The following is a 22,174-nucleotide window of genomic DNA, read 5'->3' as shown; positions in this document are numbered from 1 at the left end:
TTTACCATGAGGCCCACCAACCAGTGTCTCTGTATGATTTCTGCAGAAGTGATCCGCTCCCTCAGAATGGGACACTGACCCCTTCTGCACTTCCTGTGGTCACACCGGTAACGGGTTTCCGTGGGGATGCCTGTGACCCACCAGAAGTCAGACTCCTCGGAGATGGACTCCAACACGTCCCCCCACTGCGGGCTCAGGGACCTGAGCAGAGGTGGGAGTTTGGAGAGTCGGAGCAGCGGGTCTCGGTCCAGAAGTTTCACATTGGTGAGTGGCGGCTTCCTTTGGAGCTTTTCGGTGCCCTAATTGATTGGCTTTGCCCCTTCTTCCCTTTAGGGAATAGCCTACAAAATCCCCTCCATGCAGGGAGGCCCCTGTGGCTCAGAGGAGTAGGGCACCAGCCCCATATACTGGAGGTGGGGGGTTCAAACTAGTCCCAGCCAAAAAAACTGCAAAAAAAAAAAAAAAACCCCTTCCATACAGATTTTACATTTCTTGATTTTTTTGCACATCTCAAAACTTTTATAATGACCCACATACATGTATCATTTGATTGCTTCACGAAAAGAAAAATATATAACAAATTACACTCTGAATATCTGAGAGCCTACAGATACTTAAGAATGCAGAGTCTGAAACTTAACTTTTAAATTAAAACAATAAAGAAGGCTTGGTGCCTGTGGCTCAAGTGGCTAAGGCATCAGCCACATACACCTAAAGTGGTGGGTTCGAATCCAGCCCTGGCCCGCCAAACAACAATGATGGCTGCAACCAAAAAAAAGCCAGGCGTTGTGGCAGGTGCCTATGGTCCCAGCTACTTGGGAGGCTGAGGCAGGAGACTCGCTTGAGCCCAGGAGTTAGAGGTTGCTGTGAGCTGTGATGCCATGGCACTCTACCAGGGGGATAGCTTGAGGCTCTGTCTCAAAAAATAAATAAATAAATAAATAAATAAATAATATATTAAGAGAATATATAGAAAAGACATACACATTAATATTCCAGTCATTAGTGTCCTGAAGTCTTGCTCTGCTAAAGAAGGGTATTTCTTTTCTTTTTTCTTTTCTTTTTCTCCCCTCTCTCCCCTCTCTTCTTTCTCTAAAAAAGACAGGGTCTCTGTCACCCAAGCTATAGTACAGTGCCATGATCACAGCTTGCTGCAGCCTCAGACTCCTGGGCTTAAGTGAGGCTCCCAGGTAGTTGGGACTACAGGCATGTGCTACCATGCCCAGCTGATTTTTTATTTTTTTTAGGAGACCAAGTTTCACTGTGTTGCCCAGGCTGGTCTCAGTCTCCTGGCCTCAAGGAGTCCTCCTGCCTGGACCTCCCAGAGCACTGAGATTGGTGTTCACCACAGCGCCTGGACTCAGAAGGGCATTTCTAAAACTTGGCGCGGCTAACTTAGGGAATAGGCCGAAAGGTACCCTGTCCGTGAGGCGATGGTGTTAAATTGAGAATGTTCATCAGATGAACATCTAAGCAAATGGGTGCAATGATTGAGAAGTGGGGATATTTGAATTATTTCTTGCCTTTCTTGTTCATTTTGCTGTAGAACTTGAGGAACAACTTTCTTAACATTCTTTGTACCCCGGCCTCTTCTAATGGAGAACTGATATAATACCTGCCATTCTTCTCCAGGGAGAGACCATGATACCAAGTTTGTCAAACATTCTGAATTTGGAGAAAGAAAATTACTGCTTTGATATCATCATTCTAATTACAATGGGTCCATTCTTCATTTTAAGCAGCTAAACCCTCTCACAACAAATCCTGCTATTCTCCACATAGTGCAGAGATAAACTAGACCTCACTGGCCTCTGCATATCTGCCCATTTTGAGGAGCAGAGTTAACGGACTATTCTGTTAACCTTCTGTTTTTTGTATTTGCGCGTGTGTGTACAGACTCTCATTTTGTCACCCTTGGTAGAGTGCTGTGGCATCATAGCTCACAGCAACCTCAAACTCTTAGGCTCAAGCGATTCTCTTGCCTCAGCTTCCTAAGTAGCTGGGACTACAGGCGCCTGCTATTATGCCCAGCTATTTTTAGAGACGGGGTCTCTTGCGCCCATTCAGGCTGGTATTGAACTCCTGAGCTTGAACTCCACCTGCCTCAGCCTCCCAAATTGCTAGGACTATAGGTGTGAGCCACGACGCCTGGCTTCTGTGTGGTTTATGTATTCACTCAAATATTGAAGTGCTCGGCTCGGCACCTATGGCTCAAGCGGCTAAGGTGCCAGCCACGTACACCTAAGGTGTAATTCACCTAAGGTGAATCCCCAGCCCGGACCCGCCAAACAACAATGATGGCTGCAACCAAAAAATGGCCAGGTGTTGTGGCAGGCGCCTGTGGTCCCAGCTACTTGGGAGGCTGAGGCAGGAGACTCGCTTGAGCCCAGGAGTTGGAGGTTGCTGTGAGCTGTGATGCCATGGCACTCTACCCAGGGGGATAGCTTGAGGCTCTGTCTCAAAAAAAAAAAATATTGAAGTGCTCTTCTGGGGATCCAGGATACCATGCTGAGTGTCATCCATTGCTGCAGATCCACATCCCAGCAGCACATTCTGAGTTGGAGGTTAGAGTGAAGCAGGCTCCCTGGTGGAAGTGTCCCCAGGACCAGTGTCAGTGCCAGGAGGAGGAAGCAAGATTGGTCAGAGAGAGAAGCCAGGCTGTGACAATCAGTTTCCCTCAGCCAAGACATTTCCCAGATAAAGTCTGACAGCTCAGGGCGGTCTTCAGCCACACTCACCACGGATGGGGAAAGAGTCCTCCCTTCCCGACTGGCAGTGCCTCGAGGCTTAGGAGAAATGAAAAGAAGCCTCTCACTAATCAGAGCACCTGCAAGATATTTTAACCTGAAGAAGTGGGTCTGTGGCATGAACTCAGGGAGTTTCCCAATACACCTGTTCACAGATGATACAGACATGTGGAATAGCCAACCCTGTCATCGGGCAAATTAGGAGAGCACTCCTCGTGTTGACTGTTTGTTAAGATGTCGTACGCAAGAATGTGCCTTCATTGGTAAGAGCTCTTGTGTAAAGGAGGCCGGTCGAGTCACAGAGAGAAATGGCTTATTCCACCCCGGTGTCTCGCTTGGGTCCTTGCATTTCTTTCTTTTTCCTTCCTCCCTAGGATCTCACAAGTTTCTTAATTCTGCCAGTCCTCTTTCGGGGCACAGCCATGAATTTAAAGAATACTCTTCCTGCACAGTTCTTTTTTATCTGGTAGAATCTCATAGCGGTACTAAGGGGATGAGTTTGGTTTCTCTGTACGTGCCCTGTGGGGCCCATCAGCGTGCATAATAACATGAGATGGTGGAAAGAGTGTTTCACGTCCCCCTTTGATGAAGCATGTGGTTAAGTCACGTGTGCATGTGAGGTGCCCACTCGTGCAATTCTGCACATTCCCCGTCACTGCCTGTTCTCCACGGGATGTGGAGGAATGTGCCCATGTGTCTCATCATCTTTCTCTTAGGCTTGTTAACTGTGCTTCAGGCATCTTCCTTCGTGGACAGTTACTGAGTGGAGTGTGATTGTTTCACAGTTGTGCATTGTCCTTAGAACTAGCAAATAGAGAGACTTTGGCATTCGACTTTCAATGACAACTGCGGCGTTTTAAAGGATCAAACGAAATGCAGTTTTCACAGGACAGCTTTTCAGCAGGTGGTCCCCATCACAGCAGCATAGCATCTTCAGACGTCATACTCTGCTTTTTGGAAGTCTGAGTCTAGAGATTTGCTTTTATCCTAACTCATCAGGTCCTTTCTTTTTATGTGACTTTTCTCTTTAGAGCGGGAGTCAATCACAGTGGTTCCTTCACTTGCTGTCCTTTAACCCCCAAAGTCACGAGAGATGAGTCAGTGTCCAGTGTGTCAGGGTCTCCAGACTGTGTGGCATGTAAATGCCCCTCTGAGAGGCTCTTAAATGCACAACCTAGTTCTGATTTACACAAGTATGAGGTTTGTCTTGTTTTGTCTTTGAGACAGAATCTCCTGCTGGCACCCAGGCTGGAGTATGGTTGCATCGGCCGAGCTCACAACAACCCCCAACTCCTGGCTCAAGCCATCTGCCTGCCTCAGCCTCCCCAGTAGCTGGGACTGCAGGTGCACACCACTATGCCCAGCTGATTTTTCTATTTTTTGTAGAGAAGGGAGTCTTACTGTTGCACAGGATGATCTCAGACTCCCAGCCTCAAACCCTCCTCCTACCTTGGCCTCTCAGAAGTGCTGGGATTACAAGCCTGAGCCACTGGGACCAGTCAGAAGCAAAGGTTATTTTTCAAAGAACATACAAGATGAAAGCTTGATAATTAAACAAGAGTATACTGAAGTTTTAAAATACTTGTTGAAGTGTTGCCTGGGATGTAACAGATCATTGTTCTTTAGAAACTTTTCTCCTGAGCCAGTGCAAGTTACAAATTAAAATAGCTACTTAAATAGCGTTGTTACACTGGTACATGCGCTCACCATCGTGACTGAAGCTATTCTAAGAGGGCCGTGTACATGAAGTCTTTGAATCTCAAGAGGCAGTTGTGTTTGTTTATGTTTGTTTTTGCTTTTGTGGTTTTTTTTAGATCCAGAGACAAACTGAGATATAGATAAGTATGTATATACATATATGTGTTTGTGCGTATGTGTGTTGGTGAGGAATTCTGCCTCCAAACATTTTCTAATGGACGTTACAGATAAAACTAGAATTAATTGGCCAAATCCTAGAATGTCTGGCTAAAGAGCATCCCCGTTAAGAGAGGCAGCCCTTCTTTGCCAAGTTGGTAACTACCCCAAGAAGGGACACAGACTCAAACTAAAAGGTTCAAGGAGGACGGAGAGATGTGCATAAGTGATGGATGTCTCCTTAAGGCTGCCGGGGGAAGCTTTGGGCATTAGGTCACCACCATTCTTGACTTCTTAAGGCTGTGTCTCCCATGCTTACACCACCTCACGGAGCATCCCGGTGCATTGCCAGGAAGAGGTGCTGCCATCGGTCCTCACTCTGAGCCTAAGCCTGAGGTCTCTTCTGCCCTTCAGACCTCTTGGAGCTTCCTCTAGAAAATGGAACCAGCCTTAGTTTGACTCTAATACTGTGTCTCCTTCCTGAAGGGCGGTTCGGGGGACACCCGAGTGTACTTCCTGTTCATCTTTACCTCTGACTTGGGCCTATATATCGCATTCAACAAACTGTCTTGAAACCCCCCTTCTCCCTAACAAATGCTGTGGCCCCCCCAGGCCCCTGTCAAGTCTGTGATCAGCCTGGGCCTGAGCTGCCCCTCCCTCTGCAAAGCATTTGATGCCTGTGGCCTCCCCTATTAAGATGGTAAAGCCTGCGGCGGGGCGGCCTTCCTCAGGGCTAGGTCAGACAGAAGGGGTGGAGGACCCCAGGGATCTGACGGGCAGTTTGCTCTGTTATCTCAGGGAGGGGGGCAGGACTAAGGATGAGCAGGGAGAGGCCGACTCATCGTCAGTGAGGAACCCTGTCATCCCTGCATTCCACCGTCTCACCCAGATGGCAGTGAGACGGCCCTGGCCAAGCAGCTATTTTAAGACGTGGCTAAACAGCTCTTACAAAGGTCCGTTTCGGGAAACATGTAGCATATGCCTGCTGTGTACAGGTGGGAGATGGACTAGAACTTGTTTTATTGTTTTTAGAAACTCACAATGCAGTGGCAAGCCTGTCCCAGAACTAGGACAAGGTGACACAGCTTAGGAGGGCCTTGGGGCACCCACAGGGCCACACATTCATGGTGTTCCCACCGTAATCGAGATCTCTTTGTAAGAGAGGCCCAGGCACAATCCAGACCAGTGTCACCAGCGTGAGGCAGCAGGGCCCAGTGCAAGCCTTTGGGGCCGTCTCCCCACAGCTCTGTAGTGTTCAACAAACTGTCTTGAAACCCCCGTCCTCCTTAAGCTAACTGCACACATCTCTCCTCCCTCACTGGGTTGTTTGTGCCTCTTTCCTGCCAGAACTACAGGTTTCAGTTAGCCCTGCTGAGAAATTACAATAGTGTCTAGTTAAAAACAACCATAATTAAACCCTTATCCCAAAAGCGGGGAAGCACCATGTGCACTTAGGGTTTTTCTGACCCTTTGCAAAAGGACGCGTCACAGTTAAAGCTGTTTTCTTCTCTCTGCCCCCGTTCGGTTCGGCTTTGATTGGGCCCAGAGTATCCCTTATCAACTCAGATTATTAAATCCCAGTAAGGCACTGCTCAAGTCTCGGGGATGCGATTTTAGTGTCCCAAAAGAAGAAAATATAAACATCAAATCCTACTCTGCCAGGGCAAATGCCCTCGGCTGCCCACCTGGGCGACTAGTGGGGGAGAGGAACTTGGCTCACCTCAAGGAACTTTCTTAGCTAAAAAGTAATTTTTTAAATGGCTTTCAGGGTCTGGAAAACAGGTGAGTTCTGCTGTTTTTTTTTTTTAATCCCTCACAGGGAGTTGCCACAATTATCTGTAATCTGCAGTAAGACAAAATTTCTTTGTTTAAAAGAAAAAGCATAGAAGAAAAAAGCCTGAGAACTTAATTATCAAAGCGAGACTCAGTCGTTTTTTAGGTAGGGGTTGTTTTACTATGAGTATGTAATGGCTTCTCAGCTTTTTTAGTCAAACAGACGTTTTCTTCTCCATTCTTTCCCTAAAAACAAAACTCCTGTCCCAAATCTGTACTAACATAGATAAATCTAAGATTGTTGACTTTTGTGGGGTTTTTTTGTTTGTATGTTTGCTTTTTTTGGAGACAGAGTCTCACTATGTCACCCTTGGTAGAGTGCCATGGCGTCACAGCTCACAGAAACTTCAAATTCTTGGGCTTAAGTGATTCTTTTGCCTCAGCCTCCCAAGTAGCTGGGACTACAGGCGCCCACTACAACGCCCGGCTATTTTTTTGTAGCAGTTGTCATTGTTGCTTTAGCTGGCCTTGGCCTGGTTCGAACCCACCAGCCTCGGTGTATGTGACTGGCACCCTCCTCACTGATTGTTGAGTTTTGTAACTATTTTTTTTTTTAAGACACAGTTTCACCCTGTCACCCTGAGTAGAGTGTTCTGGCATCATAGCTCACAATAACCTCAAACTCTTGGGCTCAAGTGATCCTCTTGCCTCAGCCTCCTGAGTAGCAGAGACTGCAGGTGCCCACCACAAGGCCTGGCTAATTTTTTTCTTATCTAAAAAATTACTTTTTAGCTAAGAAAGTTCCTTGAGATGGGGTTTCACTCTTCCTTAGGTTGGTCTCAAACTCCCTGAGCTCAAGGCATCCTCCTGCCTCAGCCTCCCAGAGTACGCCTCCTATAACTATTGCTAGCATTTGCTTAACAAGCTTGTCATTGACTTTTTGTCTAGACCTTCTTCTCAGCCTGAGTGGGGCCAGATAGACCCGTTTTTCTGTCATCTTTGTGCCAAGTGAGGAGACCTGGGTGAGGCCAGGGGCTCACTCTCTTCATGGGGGGCCTGTTCGGTGTGCATTCTGATTACCTTAGTATATTTGGCATTTTGGATTTTCTGGTTTGAATGTTTTAGAAATTATTTCTTCAAAATCCCATTAGGGTGGTATTACACGTCTGTCATTCTTGGAGCAAAAAACAGTGTTTCTCTCAGACTTGTTGACATTACTTGAAGTTAGCATGGTGGGCTAAAGGGGGTGAGATAATGGTGTTCTATGGAAATTTTGGCCTTTTAAAGGGCTGCTATTTATTCCATAATCCAAATTGCTACATTAAAAACTCTATTTAGGGTGGTGCCTGTGGCTCAAAGGAGTAGGGCGCCGGCCCCATACGCCAGAGGTGGCGGGTTCAAACCCAGCCCTGGCCAAAAACTGCAAATAAAATAAAAACACTATTGATAGGAGTGGATTTTTTTTCCTAACAGCCTTCTACTTTTCAAAGCAATAGGGACAAACTTATGCTTTCTCCAACTCGCTTTTTTTCCGAGAAAGCCGCTATTTCTGTCAATCCTCATTTCCTTTCTACTTAGTTCTTCGGGAACTAAGTTAGCAAATACCGCTTCTGAAAGCACCACCGGCCCCACAGTGCCAACGCTGGGGGCCGCGACCTCCTGCCCCTCCACGGGGCAGCCAGGCTTCTGCCTGGTCTTTGTTTCATTTTCTGCTGTAACCAGTTTTTTGAGATGCAGTTCACACACCCTATCTGTGGTTCGCCATGTAAAATATACCATTCAGTGGTTTTTAGTATATTTACAGAGTTGTGCAACCATCACCAAGGTCAACTTTAGAACATTTTCGTCACCTGAAAAAGACATCCTGTGTCTCTGGGCAGTCCCTGCCTGCCTGGGCCCTGCCCCTTCCCAGGACCTGCGTGTCTCCCTCTGACATCTCAGCCCAAGACAGGCGGTGTCTGGGGTCTCCTTGGGACAACATGAGGGGGAGATGGGAACTCCCCAGGATAAGGGCCGTGTGCCTCTTTTAAGGCCCTGAAGTTCCCTTGGCACTGAGTTTTCCACCATTTCTACTGCAGTGCGGGCAGAGTCCAGGCTCACTTGGAGGCAGCTGCACAGCCTGGGGGTTAGATGATAGGACAGGGTTGTTGGTCCTGCCTCGGGTCAGGGCTAAAGGCCGGTGGACCACAGAGAAGGTGCCCGGGATATATTCTGGTCACCCAGCCCCACTCCAGCCCCTGACCCTAGAGAGAGGCCTTGGGCAGGCTGAGCATGCAAGAATCTACTCCTCCCAGGACCTGGGAATCTGCTGGCTGACCAGTCGGCTGAACTTGATTTGGGCCTTGTACGCGCACATCATAGACGCACAGGAGAGTGAAGGAAAGAGCACGGGTTACAAAGGAGCTGGAGAACTCCAGGATAGATCTGCGACGCTTATGTAGGCGTCCCAGCAAGGATTGTTTGCCACTAGTAGTTGTTTGTCCCTTGGGAAGTCATTCTGTATCTGTGAACCCAGTTTCCACCTGCGCAAATGTCGGGGCTACACTAATCGATCTGCCATGTGGCATCGTCCAGCAATGTGGGGGACACAGCAGGTGCGTGGGAGCTGACCTTCCTGTGCTCATCTTCTAGGACACCCACCGTTGGGACTGCCTGCTGTGTGTGAGGTTGGATTAGATGTGGGGTTTTCCCATCCATTCTTAATTTTGTCCCTCACTTGGTGTGGGAATCGGCACACGTCTGTAGCTGAAGGGCTGTGTGGGGCCAGTGCCCCATGAATTCTGCTGTCTCTACAACCAAAGGAAAATGACTATTCCAACCAAAGTAGATTCTCTGGAAACCTTGTGAATAACCCAACTGCAGCCCTCAATGAGGAAACTCACAGTAGAGGGAAACAGATCAAAGGCATTAATATATCTCCCTTGACTTTTCATTCAACAAATAGTGGTGGGTAAGGCTTTTGTCGAGGGCTGTGATCACCGTCCTGTCAGCCTGCAACCCCACGGCGTCATGACCGTTAACTGAAGGGATCTTTGTCATGCCGAGGTCCTAAGGATCCTGTATTGGATCACTGAGCTAAACTGCTCTGCAGGGAAAGAAGAAAAACGTGAGGTGTCCTAGGGTGCCTGAGAGCTGCGCTGCTGAGAGTGAGGGGGCTGGATCATCTAGCAGGGATCGGTGAGGGGGACAGACGAGGCAGGGGTGTTCCAGGCCATGCGTCAGGACCCAAGAGGTGACCCGCCAGTGTACAGTGTTCTAAAACATTACCCAGTAATGAGTCTCACGGGACTCCTAGGGGGTTCCACTTTCTGGTCACCAGAGAGTCACACCACACACATGGTGAGTGGGCAGCTGACAGTCTAAATGCAGAGGACCTCTGAGCTCTGTGGGCAGTTCAGAGAGGAATCAGACACAGCCCTTTCCTCCAGTGTAAATAAAGTCTGGGAGTGGTGAAAAACTCTTGTAAAAAAAACAGAATTTTACGTAAGGAATTGATTCTACTTTTTAAATTTCTTTCAAATCCATTTCCCTCCTATTCCCATCACCACTGCCCTCATTTAGATGTCCTTTAATTCCTGTCTAAATGGTTTCCACAGGCAGGATTATCTGCGCTGTAACCAACACAGTCTTTCCAAAATGCCCCCTTCCTTTTTGCTTAACTCCCAGTCACTTCTCAGGGGTTTGGCTGATATATCATTTCACTTCTGAAGTTTCTCCTGCCAGACCTCCTTCTCCCACAGTGTTACTGTCTGTTTCCGTAACTCCCCTGATCACCTTCTTGTGGGATGTCCCAAGGTCAAGTAGTTGCCAATTTTCCTATCAGCAGCCCTCATGAGATGATGAACTCCAGACGCAAGAACATGGTTTGAGACAAGAAATCGTGACCTCACATCGTGTGCCAAAGTTCATTCCAGATCAGTCGAAGCACTAAACCTGGAAGGTCAAGGACAATAATTCTTCTAGAATAAAACCTAGTTGATTATCTTCAGTACAGTGAATTTGGTGGTGGTTCCCTAAATAGGGCCTAAGAAAAGTTCTATGGAAGAAAAAACCAAGATGTTTGTACTACATTAAAATTAAGGGTTAGTCATCAAAAGACTCCTTAAAGAGAGAGAAGAGTAAAACAAGATATTGGCAATAACCGTATCCAGGAAAACATTTGTGTCTAGAATACATGCAGAACTCCTACACATTATATTTTTTTTTTTTTTTTTTTTTTTTTTTTTGAGACAGAGCCTCAAGCTGTTCCCCTGGGTAGCGTGCCGTGGCACCACAGCTCACAGCAACCTCCAACTCCCGGGCTCAAGCGAGTCCCCTGCCTCCGCCTCCCAAGCAGCTGGGACCACAGGCGCCCGCCACAACGCCCGGCCATTCCTTGGTTGCAGCCGTCACTGTTGCCTGGCGGGTCCGGGCTGGGGATTCGAACCCGCCACCCTAGGTGTACGTGGCTGACGCCCTAGCCAGTTGAGCCACAGGCGCTGAGCCCACATTATATTTTTTAAGACAACTTGATAGAAAAGTAGGGGAAAGACTAACAGACGTTTTATTACGAGGAGCTCCAGATGGCACGTCGGGCCGAGCGTCCATGTAGGATCCCAAATCCGAAATGCCCTGGAATCTGAAACTCTGTGAGCACTGACGTGAAACCACAAGTGGAAAATTCCACACCTGGCTTTATGTGACAAGTCACGGTGAAAACACAGGCACACAGTTTATTCGGTGTCCCCAAGGGAAAAAACATTCTTCAGCGCCCCCAGCTGCCCTGTGAAGTTTTCTGTGCGTGCCGGATATGTGTGTCGTCATTTTTTACTGTTAAATACTTAAGTGTGAATAAGCGTAAGAGAATGATAGCTTAGTAGGGCGAGAATTCCGAGTCTGGAATGATAGGTGATGCCACACACTGCGGGTGGCCTCCAGGTGGCTTTCCTGTGCTTTTTTTATCTCATTGTATCTTTCATGTTACCATTTTTCCTCAGATGCTTGTTGATTGTTAAATAGCCACATGTCCTCTAGAGCAGGATATTAAGGAACATTAAGGAACTGCTGAACATTCTGCGCTGGGCCTTCACCAGTGGGACGATCTCGCTGGGGAGCCCTGGCTGCTGCCTCCTTCCGTCCTGGGAACCTTCAGACTCCTCAGGCAGACGGTGCAGTCTCCTGTCTGGGGGGAGGCACTGCGGCTCCACCACCCACGTTTCTGATACCTTCTTCCCGTCAGCTTCACTTCAGTTCCTCTCGGGCCTTCTTTCAGAATAAGCGTCCGGGTTTCTGCTGGGGCGAGCACACTGCTCTCTTCCCTGTCACCTGTTCCGCACTCCCGGAGCCGCTCAGCAGGGCGCCACAGGTGCCCACTGACTGGGCACGCCCCTTCCCCGGGTCTCCCAGACAGTCTGCACCCGTCCTGCTCCCCGACTGCCTCCTTTTCTTGCCATCATCTCTTTTCCTGTCATTTTCTGTTTGTGATTTGGGCCTCTGGGGGAAAATCCCTTTATTGTTTCAGTGGGGTTTCTGGAAGGAGAGGAGATAACTAGGTGAGTTCCAGCCACTGTCTTCAACCAGAGGTTTCTTATTATCGTGGAAACACAGTGTGTCTGATAGCACTGGGCTGAACACGGCTCTCCCGAGGTCGTCCCCAAGGCCAGCTGGTTTTTCATCACTGACTCACTAGGATCTACAAGTTCAGAGCTCAGAACAGGCTTGAAGGTCCATTACGTGCCACGCCTTTTGACGGCATCCTTTTCCTTCAGGTACAATGGTGAGGATGTTTGGCACATTGTCAGGCAGGTGACCCAAGTGGCAGGGACTTGTAGAAATCAGGGAAGAACACCGTGGGCTCTGGCCCCATCCCCACTTTGGGCGGCTCTCGCTTTCTCTCCTCAGGGAAACAGCTGTCCACTCCATCTTGCCCGTTCCCCATCTCCACACCTGTCTTACAGGACGACGAGAGCCTGAGGCACCTCACCCACGAGGAGAAGGACGTCATCCTGTTTTTTGAAGAGACTATTGATTCCCTGGAGGACGACTTTGAGGAGTTCGTCCTGTGTGACAGTGGTGAGCGTCACCACTCCTCACGCTCTCTGGAAGGGAGCACGTCCAGTCCTTCCGAGCCTGAAGACGTCATCGATTTGGTTCCAGCACCTGCCGCTGGGGAGGCCGAGCATCTTCCGGACGGGACGCATGCAGCCGGTGAGGAGGAGACACAAGGTGAGGTGCAGCCCCACCGCACTGAGCCCCTCCTGCCCTTCTCCCGGGTTTGCAGTGTAGACGCTGCGGAGGGCTCCGGAGTCTGAGAGGAGAGGGGCATCCTCTCGGCAGTTTCAATGTCCAGCAAAGGGCAATGTCAAAGGACCAGAATTAGGATGAGACTAATCAGGCTCACACACACACGTATAGAAGGAAAGAAGGAAAACTGGAAGTTACTTCCAGGTAGTAATTGTTTTCTTCACAGAACATATGTGAGGCACTTGTATTTTAGTGCAAGATTCTCAGCCCATCTCTGTAGCATGACTTTGCAAGGTGAGAGTCTGAAAAGTCAGCTGGTTCAGAGGAACAGGAAAGGGTCCACTTGGGTGCATTCTGCTGGACTCCGGCATCAAAGGACAGGTGTGCTTTTGTCTCCTGAGTCCTGTGATGGAACTGGAAGGAGATAGAGAGAAATCCCTTCCCATTGTTTTTTGTGCGATGGGAAATGACACTGGAAACAACTGTAGCCAAGGGGATAGGATTGGAAAAGATGAGGCAGAGATAAAAGTGAAAGTACTTTTTTTGCTCTAGTAACTTCAAAACACTGCTGTTGGTTAAGAGCTTCTAAAAATGTATGCGTGTGTGTGTGTGTGTGTGTGTGTGTGTGTGTTTTAAGCAAGGCTGTTCATTACTCAGAACTGTGGATTCTGTGTAAATACGGAGCTAGAGGAGACACCCAGTATGAATTCCCACATTTATTATGCTTCTGTTTTGATTAGTTCCTAAAAGTCATTTCAACCAGCTAATCCTTTTAAAGTGTCAAATTACATCATCATGCCAAGGGGAACACTCTTTAAAAATAAGCCCCCCGCCCCCACGGCTGGCGCCTGTGGCTCAGTGAGGAGGGCGCTGGCCCCGTATACCTAGGGTGGCGGATTAGAACCCGGCCCCAGCCAAACTGCAACAAAAAAATAGCTGGACATTGTGGTGGGCACCTGTAGTCCCAGGTACTCGGGAGGCTGAGGCAAGAGAATCGCCTAAGCCCAAGATCTGGAGGTTGCTGTGAGCTGTGATGCCACAGCACTCTACTGAGGGTGACAAAGTGAGACTCTGTCTCTAAAAAGGAAAAGTAATTAGCCCCCAGCCCCCAACCATCAATTCCCAGCCATGATCTTTTCCTAACAGTGTTAAGTGCAGGCCTTGTGTGCAAGTTTGAAGATAACAAAGATGAAAAGAAGCAGCTCACAGCTTTGGGCTGGGAGACAGGTGTGAGTGTAAGTGCAGCCAAGTGTTGGGTGGTCCACGACTGGTGTCACTTCAGTGACAAAGGAGAGGCTTGAAGGCAGGCCTGTTAGATTCTACTTCTGCATCACGGAGGACAGTGACACGGCTCCATGTGCCTCACGGAGGCTGCTGAAGGAGTCGGTGTAGGTCGCACACTTTCCAGCCTCACTTCTCCCTTTACGGAATCCCCTGGTGAGTCAGTTGCCTCTTCCTGTCACCGGCCTGGGGTGAAGGAGCCTCAGAGTCCGGGGGTGCCGGGAAGCCTGATGGTGCTGATGGGATCTGCGGGTCTTCCTCCATCACAGGTGTGTTCGTTCTCAGCCTGTGGTCATGAGAATAATCTGCTTTCTCTTTGCCTGGTGCAGGACACAAGGAGTAGGGGACACTGTGAAAGTTGGTGTCATCATGTCCCTCTGAGGCCTGAGTTCGGGGAACAGGGACATCCTGGGTTGTTTTTACATGAGGTGGCGGGTCATGAGGTCTCTCCTTCCCGCTGCAGGGGCCGGACCTGTTAGGAAGGACAACGTTCCCGGCCTGGAGTGCAGGGGCCTAGACGCTGAGGAGGCTGCAGCGCCAGACCCCGTGCCGGAGTCCCTCCCACTGTCCCCAGCCCCACCTGGCACTCCAGCTCCGAGCCAGCCTATGAGGGACCTGCTCTCTCCTCCTCCCGCGGAGCACCCCAAACTGCCTCGCTCAGTTCCTACCCCCCTGGTGATCGCCCAGAAGTTGGGAGGAAATGAGGCCCTTTCGCCCAAGTCCCCCTCCAAGGACAGCAGGCCAGGAGAATGGAGGACGCCGACCTCTCCAGCCCCACGGAACGGGGACTACATCCAGTGGCACAGACACGCAGCCCAGCCCACACCCAAGGCCCCCCGCTTCCCCAGCAACATCAGCCTGACCAATAGCTCAGGGAAGGGGTTCAACAAGACCATCTCCAAGGCTGCCGTCAGCGTGCAGGAGCGGAAAGCGCAGGTGCTGGCCAACATCAATGGTGTCTCATTCCTCACAGTGGGGGACACGGAGGAGCGGCCACTGAGGGGCGACATCCCTGAGCAGAGGTGGGGCTCCTCCCCAGAGCGGGCACTGAGTGACCTGGGCCAGCAGGGCTCGGCCAGGGAAGCAGAAGGCCCCCAGGTAGGGGGGCAGGCCGGGGGCCAGCAGTCCAGAGGCGTGCAGACCGAGTCCCCGGCACTGGCCAACGGCTTCCAGACCATCCACGACGTGCTGACGAGCGAGCCCAGTCCCTTCGTGCCGGCCGGGAAGACGGTCACCATCCGCCCAGACCCGGCCCTTCCCAGCAGGCTGGCACGCCAGGGTGCCAGCAGGAGCTGCTATGAGCCCCGCCAGCCAGACTGTGGCCAGGACGCCCGGAGGCGGTCGGGCTCCCTCCCCAGGGCCATGGGCTTCCGGCCCCAGGGCATCACTGTGCAGTTCTCCGGCCGGGGCTCCTCAGAGGAGGCCAGGCGCGAAGCCCTGAGGAAGCTCGGGCTGCTCAAGGAGAACTCCTGACATGATGTGACAGGGACCTGCTACTGGGGCCGCTGGGCCAGTTGGGCGGCAGGATGGCATGGGAGGGCGAAACGAGAAGTGTGAGCATCAGCTCGGATTGGTCTCATCCCACACACCAGGAGCTGCGTGGCCCGAAATGGACATAAGGAGCAACTAGTTATCTGTGTTCCTCTGCTGTGCCCCGTTGAGGACAGAGCCAAGAGGCACCAGGTTTGGTGACCGTGGAGCCAAGCAGGTGGGGAGAGAGTAACGCTCCAAAGAGAATCAGGCCTGTGTCTTGTCTCCTTCCTTTTTCCAAGAACTCAGAGAAAGAATAATCTTTAAAACTTTGCCAGGAACAGTGGCACACACGTGTAGTCCCAGCTACTCTGGAGGCTGAGAAAGGAGGATCGCTTGAGGCCAGGAGTTGGAGGTTGCTGTGAGCTATGTCACCATGGCACTCTAGCTTGGGCAACAGAGTGAGACTCTGTCTCACGAAAAATAAAATAAAACAATCTGTCAGTTTCCCTGATCTGTAAATGCCACGTGATTTCGGATGGGGGGGTTGGGTCTGCTCTGTCACTCTCTGGTCTGACTTTTATCCTCAGTACACATCACAGGAAGTTTAGGTCCTTTCTACTCAGGATCTTGCCTTTCTCCTAAGAATTTAAAAAAGAACTGCTTATAAAATGTTTATAATGTCTTAATATACGTTTTTTGGTTTTGAGGGATACAAAGGATGGTACTTTAGCCCTAGATATACTTCTCTTTCTTGATACAATTGGGTTTGCTCAGTTTTTTTATACTGCAAATTGGAATGAAACTTTCAGAGTATGATTTTCTGTAATTTTGAGTTGTGGGAATGAAATAGAAGGGCTCAATTTGGGAAAGGTGGTGATTTTGAGAACCTCCCTGGACTACAAGGTCAGCTTTACTGGGACGTGTGTACGAGCCGGCGTTGTGTGTGTGTATGTACATAGGAATGTGTGTGGGTTCACGTTTGTTCACACGTGTACACAGGTAGTGTGTGCACACACGCACCTTCATTATAAATAATAAGCTTCTGAAAACCCGCCTCAGTAGCTACAGAGTGCCAGCACTTCCGTCCTCCACAAGGTGATGACGAGACAAGAAATCGCCACTCCCCAGCCTGGAAGTCTCTTAAGGACGCATCTCCAAGACAGCTCGGTGAACCGAAAGTGCTTTTCCCTCAACAACGTGTCCCCTGTTTCCAATTCAAGTAATATCCCCAGCTCCAAATGAGCACGATAGTTGCCTTTATAGGAAGGGTGGTTTTAACAGATTAATCTCCTTGATCGTCTGATTTTAGTTTTGCATGTTCAAGGTAGCCAGTAAACAGCAGAAAACAGAAGATTCTTAAAGGTCCTTAATTGGTGACATCCCGTGAATACGATCTCAGGATTAATTCAAAAGAGAAAACCCAAAGAGTTAGGCTACACAGCAGGGAAAAAAGTGGTTTTCTCCTCAACTATGTCTGACATGCTGAGTTGTACCCACAAGCATTATTATCAAAACTATTTAAGGCTGGAGTCTTAAAGCTCTAAAAATAGACAGGAAGGGCAGCTGCGAGCGGTCACACCGTGTTGGTGCCTCAGCCAGCACCGTAACAGAGTCTGTCTCTTTCTCATCGAATATTACTTAAATTTAGACTTTGAAACGTGCTGTGAAGGGCGCTTTTCATGGTCTTCATTTTGCCTTATAAGTTACATAAAATGAATGACTATCATTTTTCCCACAGATCTACGCAGGTTAGTATCTCACCCAGCTCTTGCTCTCATGAGTAATAAGAATCTCGTAGATTCTTGATGATCTTAAATAGGTGCTTTCATTTTACAACTTTTAAACATAGTTCCTTTCAATTTTACTCTTGTTTATGTTAAACTTGTTTAAAGGATTTATGAGGGCTGTTTCCTTTTTATAGAGAGAAATGCCAGACAGTGTTTAATGAAGATCTTGATATGAATAATGTTTTAACTATTCTGTGTCTGTAAGGATTGTTTCTTTTTATCTTATCCCGTGATTTCATTGTGAGCAGGGTGAACTTGACTGCCTATTAATATATTCTCGTCATCACATTTATGAACAATAAATTTAGTTTTATCTTCTGTATAAGCAACTTTGGTTTTGTGTTATATACTATATATTCTCCATCGCTTTCTTTTAAATTGGCATATCCTTTCTGTATATTCATAATTTTTAAGAATTATATCCTTTCTACTTTTCCACAGTTTCTTCTATTTATTCATAATTAGACTGTTACTCTAGTCATTTCCTGCACCCAAAACCACAGTAATGAAAGCTGTAATTTTTGAATGAAGTTCAAATTCTAGTTGCTAATGAACTCACCTATATGTATAGGTATTGTGTTAACAAAGACCCTACTGTGCCAAGGGCATGAGTTTCCTGACCAGACTATGTGAGGTGATATTCTTTTTTTTTTTGAGACAGAGCCTCAAGCTGTCCCTGTGGGTAGAATGCCGTGGCATCACAGCTCACAGTAGCCTTCAACTCCTGGGCTCAAGCGAGTCTCCTGCCTCCGCCTCCCAAGTAGCTGGGACCACAGGCACCCGCCACAATGCCTGGCTATCTTTTTTTGGTTGCAGCTGTCGTTGTTGTTTGGCAGGCTGGGGCTGGATTCGAACCCGCCACCTTAGGTGTATGTGGCTGGCGCCTTAGCCACTTGAGCCACAGGCGCCCAGCTGTGAGGTGATATTCTTAAAGGCCATCTGGTTCAAGGTAATTTGAAAGACCATACAGGTTTCAAAGCAAAACGGCAATGAAAAGGAAAAAATGAATCTTAAGTGCCTAGGTTTGTTATTTTTTCTTCCAAGTGATACTTGGAAGAAGAAAATGGATCAGTCTCCATTTTTTTTTTTTTTTTTTTTTGAGACAGAGCCTCAAGCTGTCGCCCTGGGTAAAGTGTAAAGCAATGTGGCATCACAGCTCATAGCAACCTCCAACTCCTGAGCTCAAGCAATTCTCCTGCCTCAGCTTCCAAGTAGCTGGGACTACAGGCGCCCACCACAACACCCAGCTATTATCTGGTTGTAGTTGTCACTATTGTTTGGCAGGCCCAGGCTGGATTTGAACCTACCAGCTCCAGTGTATGTGGCTGGCGCCCTAGCTGCTTAAGGCACAGGTGCCGAGCCTCAGTCTCCACTTTTAAGAAACTCTTAATCCTTAAAAAAAAAAAAGTATGCTTTGAGAAAGGTATGTACAAATGGCCAAAGCAGAGTCTCATCCACCCAAGGGTGACACTTGGCAGTGTCCAGAATAATCAGCATTTGCTTCAGTTCTCTCCTTTTCTTTTTTATTACCTGGGCCCCTGTGTACAGACTGATCTTCACAAAACCAGCAGAAATTTTGACATTTGCTCTTCCTCCTGTGAGGCTGGTTGAAGAGAAAGGCCCAGGAACGAACAGCGAGAAAAACAAAATTAGGAAACCTGTGGGCTGCCTTCCCTCTTGTGAGGGCAGGGCCGCTGCGGGGCGGCAGATGTAACAGCCCAGGTTTTCTGCACTGTTACCACCTCGGAACCCTTGAGGATGGCTCAGAGGACAGGTGGCTCCCAGCACGGCCCATGTTGCCATCCCCCCTGCACAAGCTCACTTCAGACCGTATGATCCCTCGCTGGAAAGCAGCTTCTGTGAAAAGCTGAGTGGACTATGTGAGGCCTTATGGAGCCCTTAGGCTTGACCTTTGTCTTAAAAAAAAAAAATTTGGCTTGGCACCTGTAGTACAGTGGTTACGGCACCAGCCACATACACCGAAGTTGGTGGGTTTGATCCCAGCCCCCGCCAGCTAAACAACGACATCTGCAACAAAAAATAGCTGGGCATTGCGGCAGGTGCCTGTAGGTCCAGCTACTAGGGAGGCTGAGGCAAAAGAATCGCTTAAGCCCAAGAGTTTGAAGTTGCTGTGAGCTGTGATGTCATGGCACTCTACCGAGGGCAACATAGTGAAACTCTTAAAAAAAAAAAAAATCAGAAATAGGTTTTCTTTCAATTCCTACAAGGCTAGCTGCAAGGAGTCTGACCTTTCAGAGGGTTCAGTGGTGACGGGTTTTGTTACACAGGTGATCTAAGAAATCAGTTCTTTAACGTTTAATAAAGAGGAATAGAGAGAGAGAATTTAGGTAAATACAACAACAATTGACTTTTATACCAAAACGTGTGATTGCCGTGCCGATGTTTTCCCAGTGGCAACGCGCACAATGAAAGCATTGATTCTCTGAGTGAGTTTTATCGTGGTGACACAGCAACATTAATAAACTGTTTCCCCCCTTCAGCTGCTCCCATGGGTTCTTCAACTTTCGTCATCAAATAATGGAGTTCTCCAAATGGGCAGACGCCTTGTTTTTCTGTGTTTCTCCTTGTTCCCTGCCTGTGGTCCCCGCCAGGGTGGGAGGAGACAGGGCAGGAGTCAGGTGTGTTCACCTGCAGAGAGGTTCATGTTTTCATTGAAATGACAAGTTACCAAACAGGTTCTGTGTCCTCTCTTTACAACAAGCCTCGTTTCCCCCCCTGCTTTAAAGTATGGGGAACAAGTTCGTATATCCTTTTCTAATCTTCTCGTCGGACAAGCCCCGCTTTCAAACATCTGTGAGAGAGAGGCTGTGAGCTGGCGCGTCCTGGGAAAACTGGAACTCTTTGGCATTGAACTCGAAACAGAGGCACGGCTGGGAACCCTGTCTGCTGCTCAGGCTTCTCTCTGGCCCACCAGGGTCGCTGCCTTCTGCCAGTGTCAGAGCCCAGATGGGGGATTCAGTTGTGTCTGCAGAAGAGGCCCGAGGGCACTTTGCACCCAGGCTGGTTAGCACTGGATGGGTCAGGTTTTGGGTACAGCAGGTAGAGAGAGGCCTTCCAGAAAAAAACACAGGAAAAAAACACTGCCCTCCACGTTCCAAATTCACAAGACTTCAGAGATGCCAGTCATCAGTTCAGGCAGCCCCACCTTCATCCTACTGTCCTGGGGTGGAGGTTTCCTTCAGGCTTCTCATCTGAAGGTTGGGATCTCCTATTTCACAGCCGGCTAAAAGGGAGACATGGTGAACTCCAGTAATGACCTAACAAGCCTGTGGCAGACTTGGCATTCTCCAGCCTGGGGAGTGGGGGCACAGTACCCAACATTGCTGTCTGCCTCCTGGCTTCCTCCTTCCCAGTCCTGCACCTGTACCGTGGGTCCCCTCCCAGACCCTCTGGATCCAGAGTGCTAGGATCTGGGCTGGGAGGGGTCCTCACCTGCGTCACTGGGGGTGGGGGTGCTGATGCCAGCTATCCCCACTCTGCCCCTCATTCCTGAGGCTCCGAGATGCTTGGCAGATGAGACTGGCTCTGGCTGCTATGAGCCCACCCCCACCCAACCACCTGTAGTCAAGCCAGGCACTGTGACCATCCCACTGTGGCCGCCGGTAAGAATTCACATTTGGAAGCCGAGGCTAATGGAACTTAGTCGTTGATAAACAGGTCACACTTCATAAACTTTAACCTCGGAGTATTTGTGTATGAAGCAAGGCTGCCAAGGGTAGTGACCTAAATTCTGGAAATACCTCTTAGGGGTGGGGCTGAACAAACAAGGAAGCCATGTGCCCTTGTGCCAGCTCGTGTGCTCGCCCTGTAGGGGCCTGTCCACGTTCAGCTGTGGCCCCTCCATGTGCCTCCGTGCCAGCTCCTGTGCTTGCCCTGTAGGGGCCTGTCCTCGTTCAGCTGTGGCCCCTCCGTGCCTTCGTGTGCCCGCCGTGCCACCTCGTGTGCTCGCCCTGTAGGGGCCTGTCTGCATTCAGCTGTGGCCCCTCTGTGCCTCCGTGTGCCCGCCGTGCCACCTCATGTGCTCGCCCTGTAGGGGCCTGTCCACATTCCTCCATGGCCCCTCTGATTGTGTGTGGTCACTGCATTGCTTTTTATGAGAGGGGACTGCCTGTGACATGCAGCCGGGGGCACTGGCCCTGCTCTGGAAGATGCATCGGCTGTGAGCCTTATGTAATGGCCTAAGTCCTCACACTTAGATGTTATACTGACGTCCCTGACGAATGGCAATGACAGCAACACTACCTGCTTCTCTTCAGCTTCCAACCAACTCTGGAATTGCACATCTGTTTCCTGGCCCACAAAATTGGATAGACTTTATCCCTGTTACCCAGCTGTTTACTTTGTGTCTAAGCATTTTGAAATTGGGGAAAGCAGCCTCTTCCCTGTGAAGACAGGTGCACAGAGAGTAAGAAGGCTTGTGAGGGGTGGTGCCTACGGCTCAGTGGTAGGGCGCCAGCCCCATATACTGAGGGTGGTGGGTTTGAACCCAGCCCTGGCCAAACTGCAACAAAAAATAGCTGGGTGTTGTGGCGGGCGCCTGTTGTCCCAGTTACTCGGGAGGCTGAGGCAGGAGAATCGCCTAAGCCTGGGAGTTGGAGGTTTCTGTGAGCTGTGTGACGCCACGGCACTCTACCTAGAGCGATAAAGTGAGGCTGTCTCTACAAAAAAAATAAAAAATAAGAAGCCTTGTGAGAGGCCTTGCTGCGTCCTCGTGTTGTGGTGACCGAGGTGCCTCGCCTCCTGTGCCTGGCCTTCTGAACTCTGGCCAAGGGACTCACTTCACCACATTTTTCCTGGTTCATAATCGGTGTGACTGTGAAACTTTCAGCAAGACTCTTTTTCAGTCCAATCTTAAAGGCCAACTGAACTGAATTCCGGTACTTAAAATGTAAAATGGTTGGTGGGAGTGGGGAGATGAAATAGAAAGAAATGGTTTGAAACTTGTTTTCTTTTTTTTTTTTTTTTTTTTTTAGACAGAGCCTCAAGCCCCCCCCCCCCCCCCCCCCCCCCCCCCCC

At 49.2% G+C, this 22,174-nt stretch overlaps 1 protein-coding gene across 1 annotated transcript in view; it reads left to right on the top strand.

Annotated features, from left to right (window-relative positions):
* The window catches only part of PROSER2 (proline and serine rich 2), a 30,794-nt gene extending 13,365 nt beyond the window's left edge, over positions 1-17,429 (top strand). Inside the window, exons 2-4 of the mRNA XM_023511451.1 lie at positions 47-264; positions 12,311-12,578; positions 14,341-17,429. Of these exons, the coding sequence (XP_023367219.1) occupies positions 127-264; positions 12,311-12,578; positions 14,341-15,350 (1,416 nt within the window). The 5' untranslated portion in view covers positions 47-126 and the 3' untranslated portion in view covers positions 15,351-17,429. The remainder of the gene's footprint in view (positions 1-46; positions 265-12,310; positions 12,579-14,340) is intronic.
* Positions 17,430-22,174: the final 4,745 nt, after the last annotated feature.

This window comes from Otolemur garnettii, unplaced genomic scaffold (assembly GCF_000181295.1).
Source record: "Otolemur garnettii isolate 467f Iridium unplaced genomic scaffold, OtoGar3 scaffold00019, whole genome shotgun sequence".
NCBI lineage: Eukaryota > Metazoa > Chordata > Mammalia > Primates > Galagidae > Otolemur > Otolemur garnettii.
The sequence above is the reverse complement of the archived record's forward strand: the minus strand, read 5'-3'. Positions and strand labels throughout refer to the sequence as shown.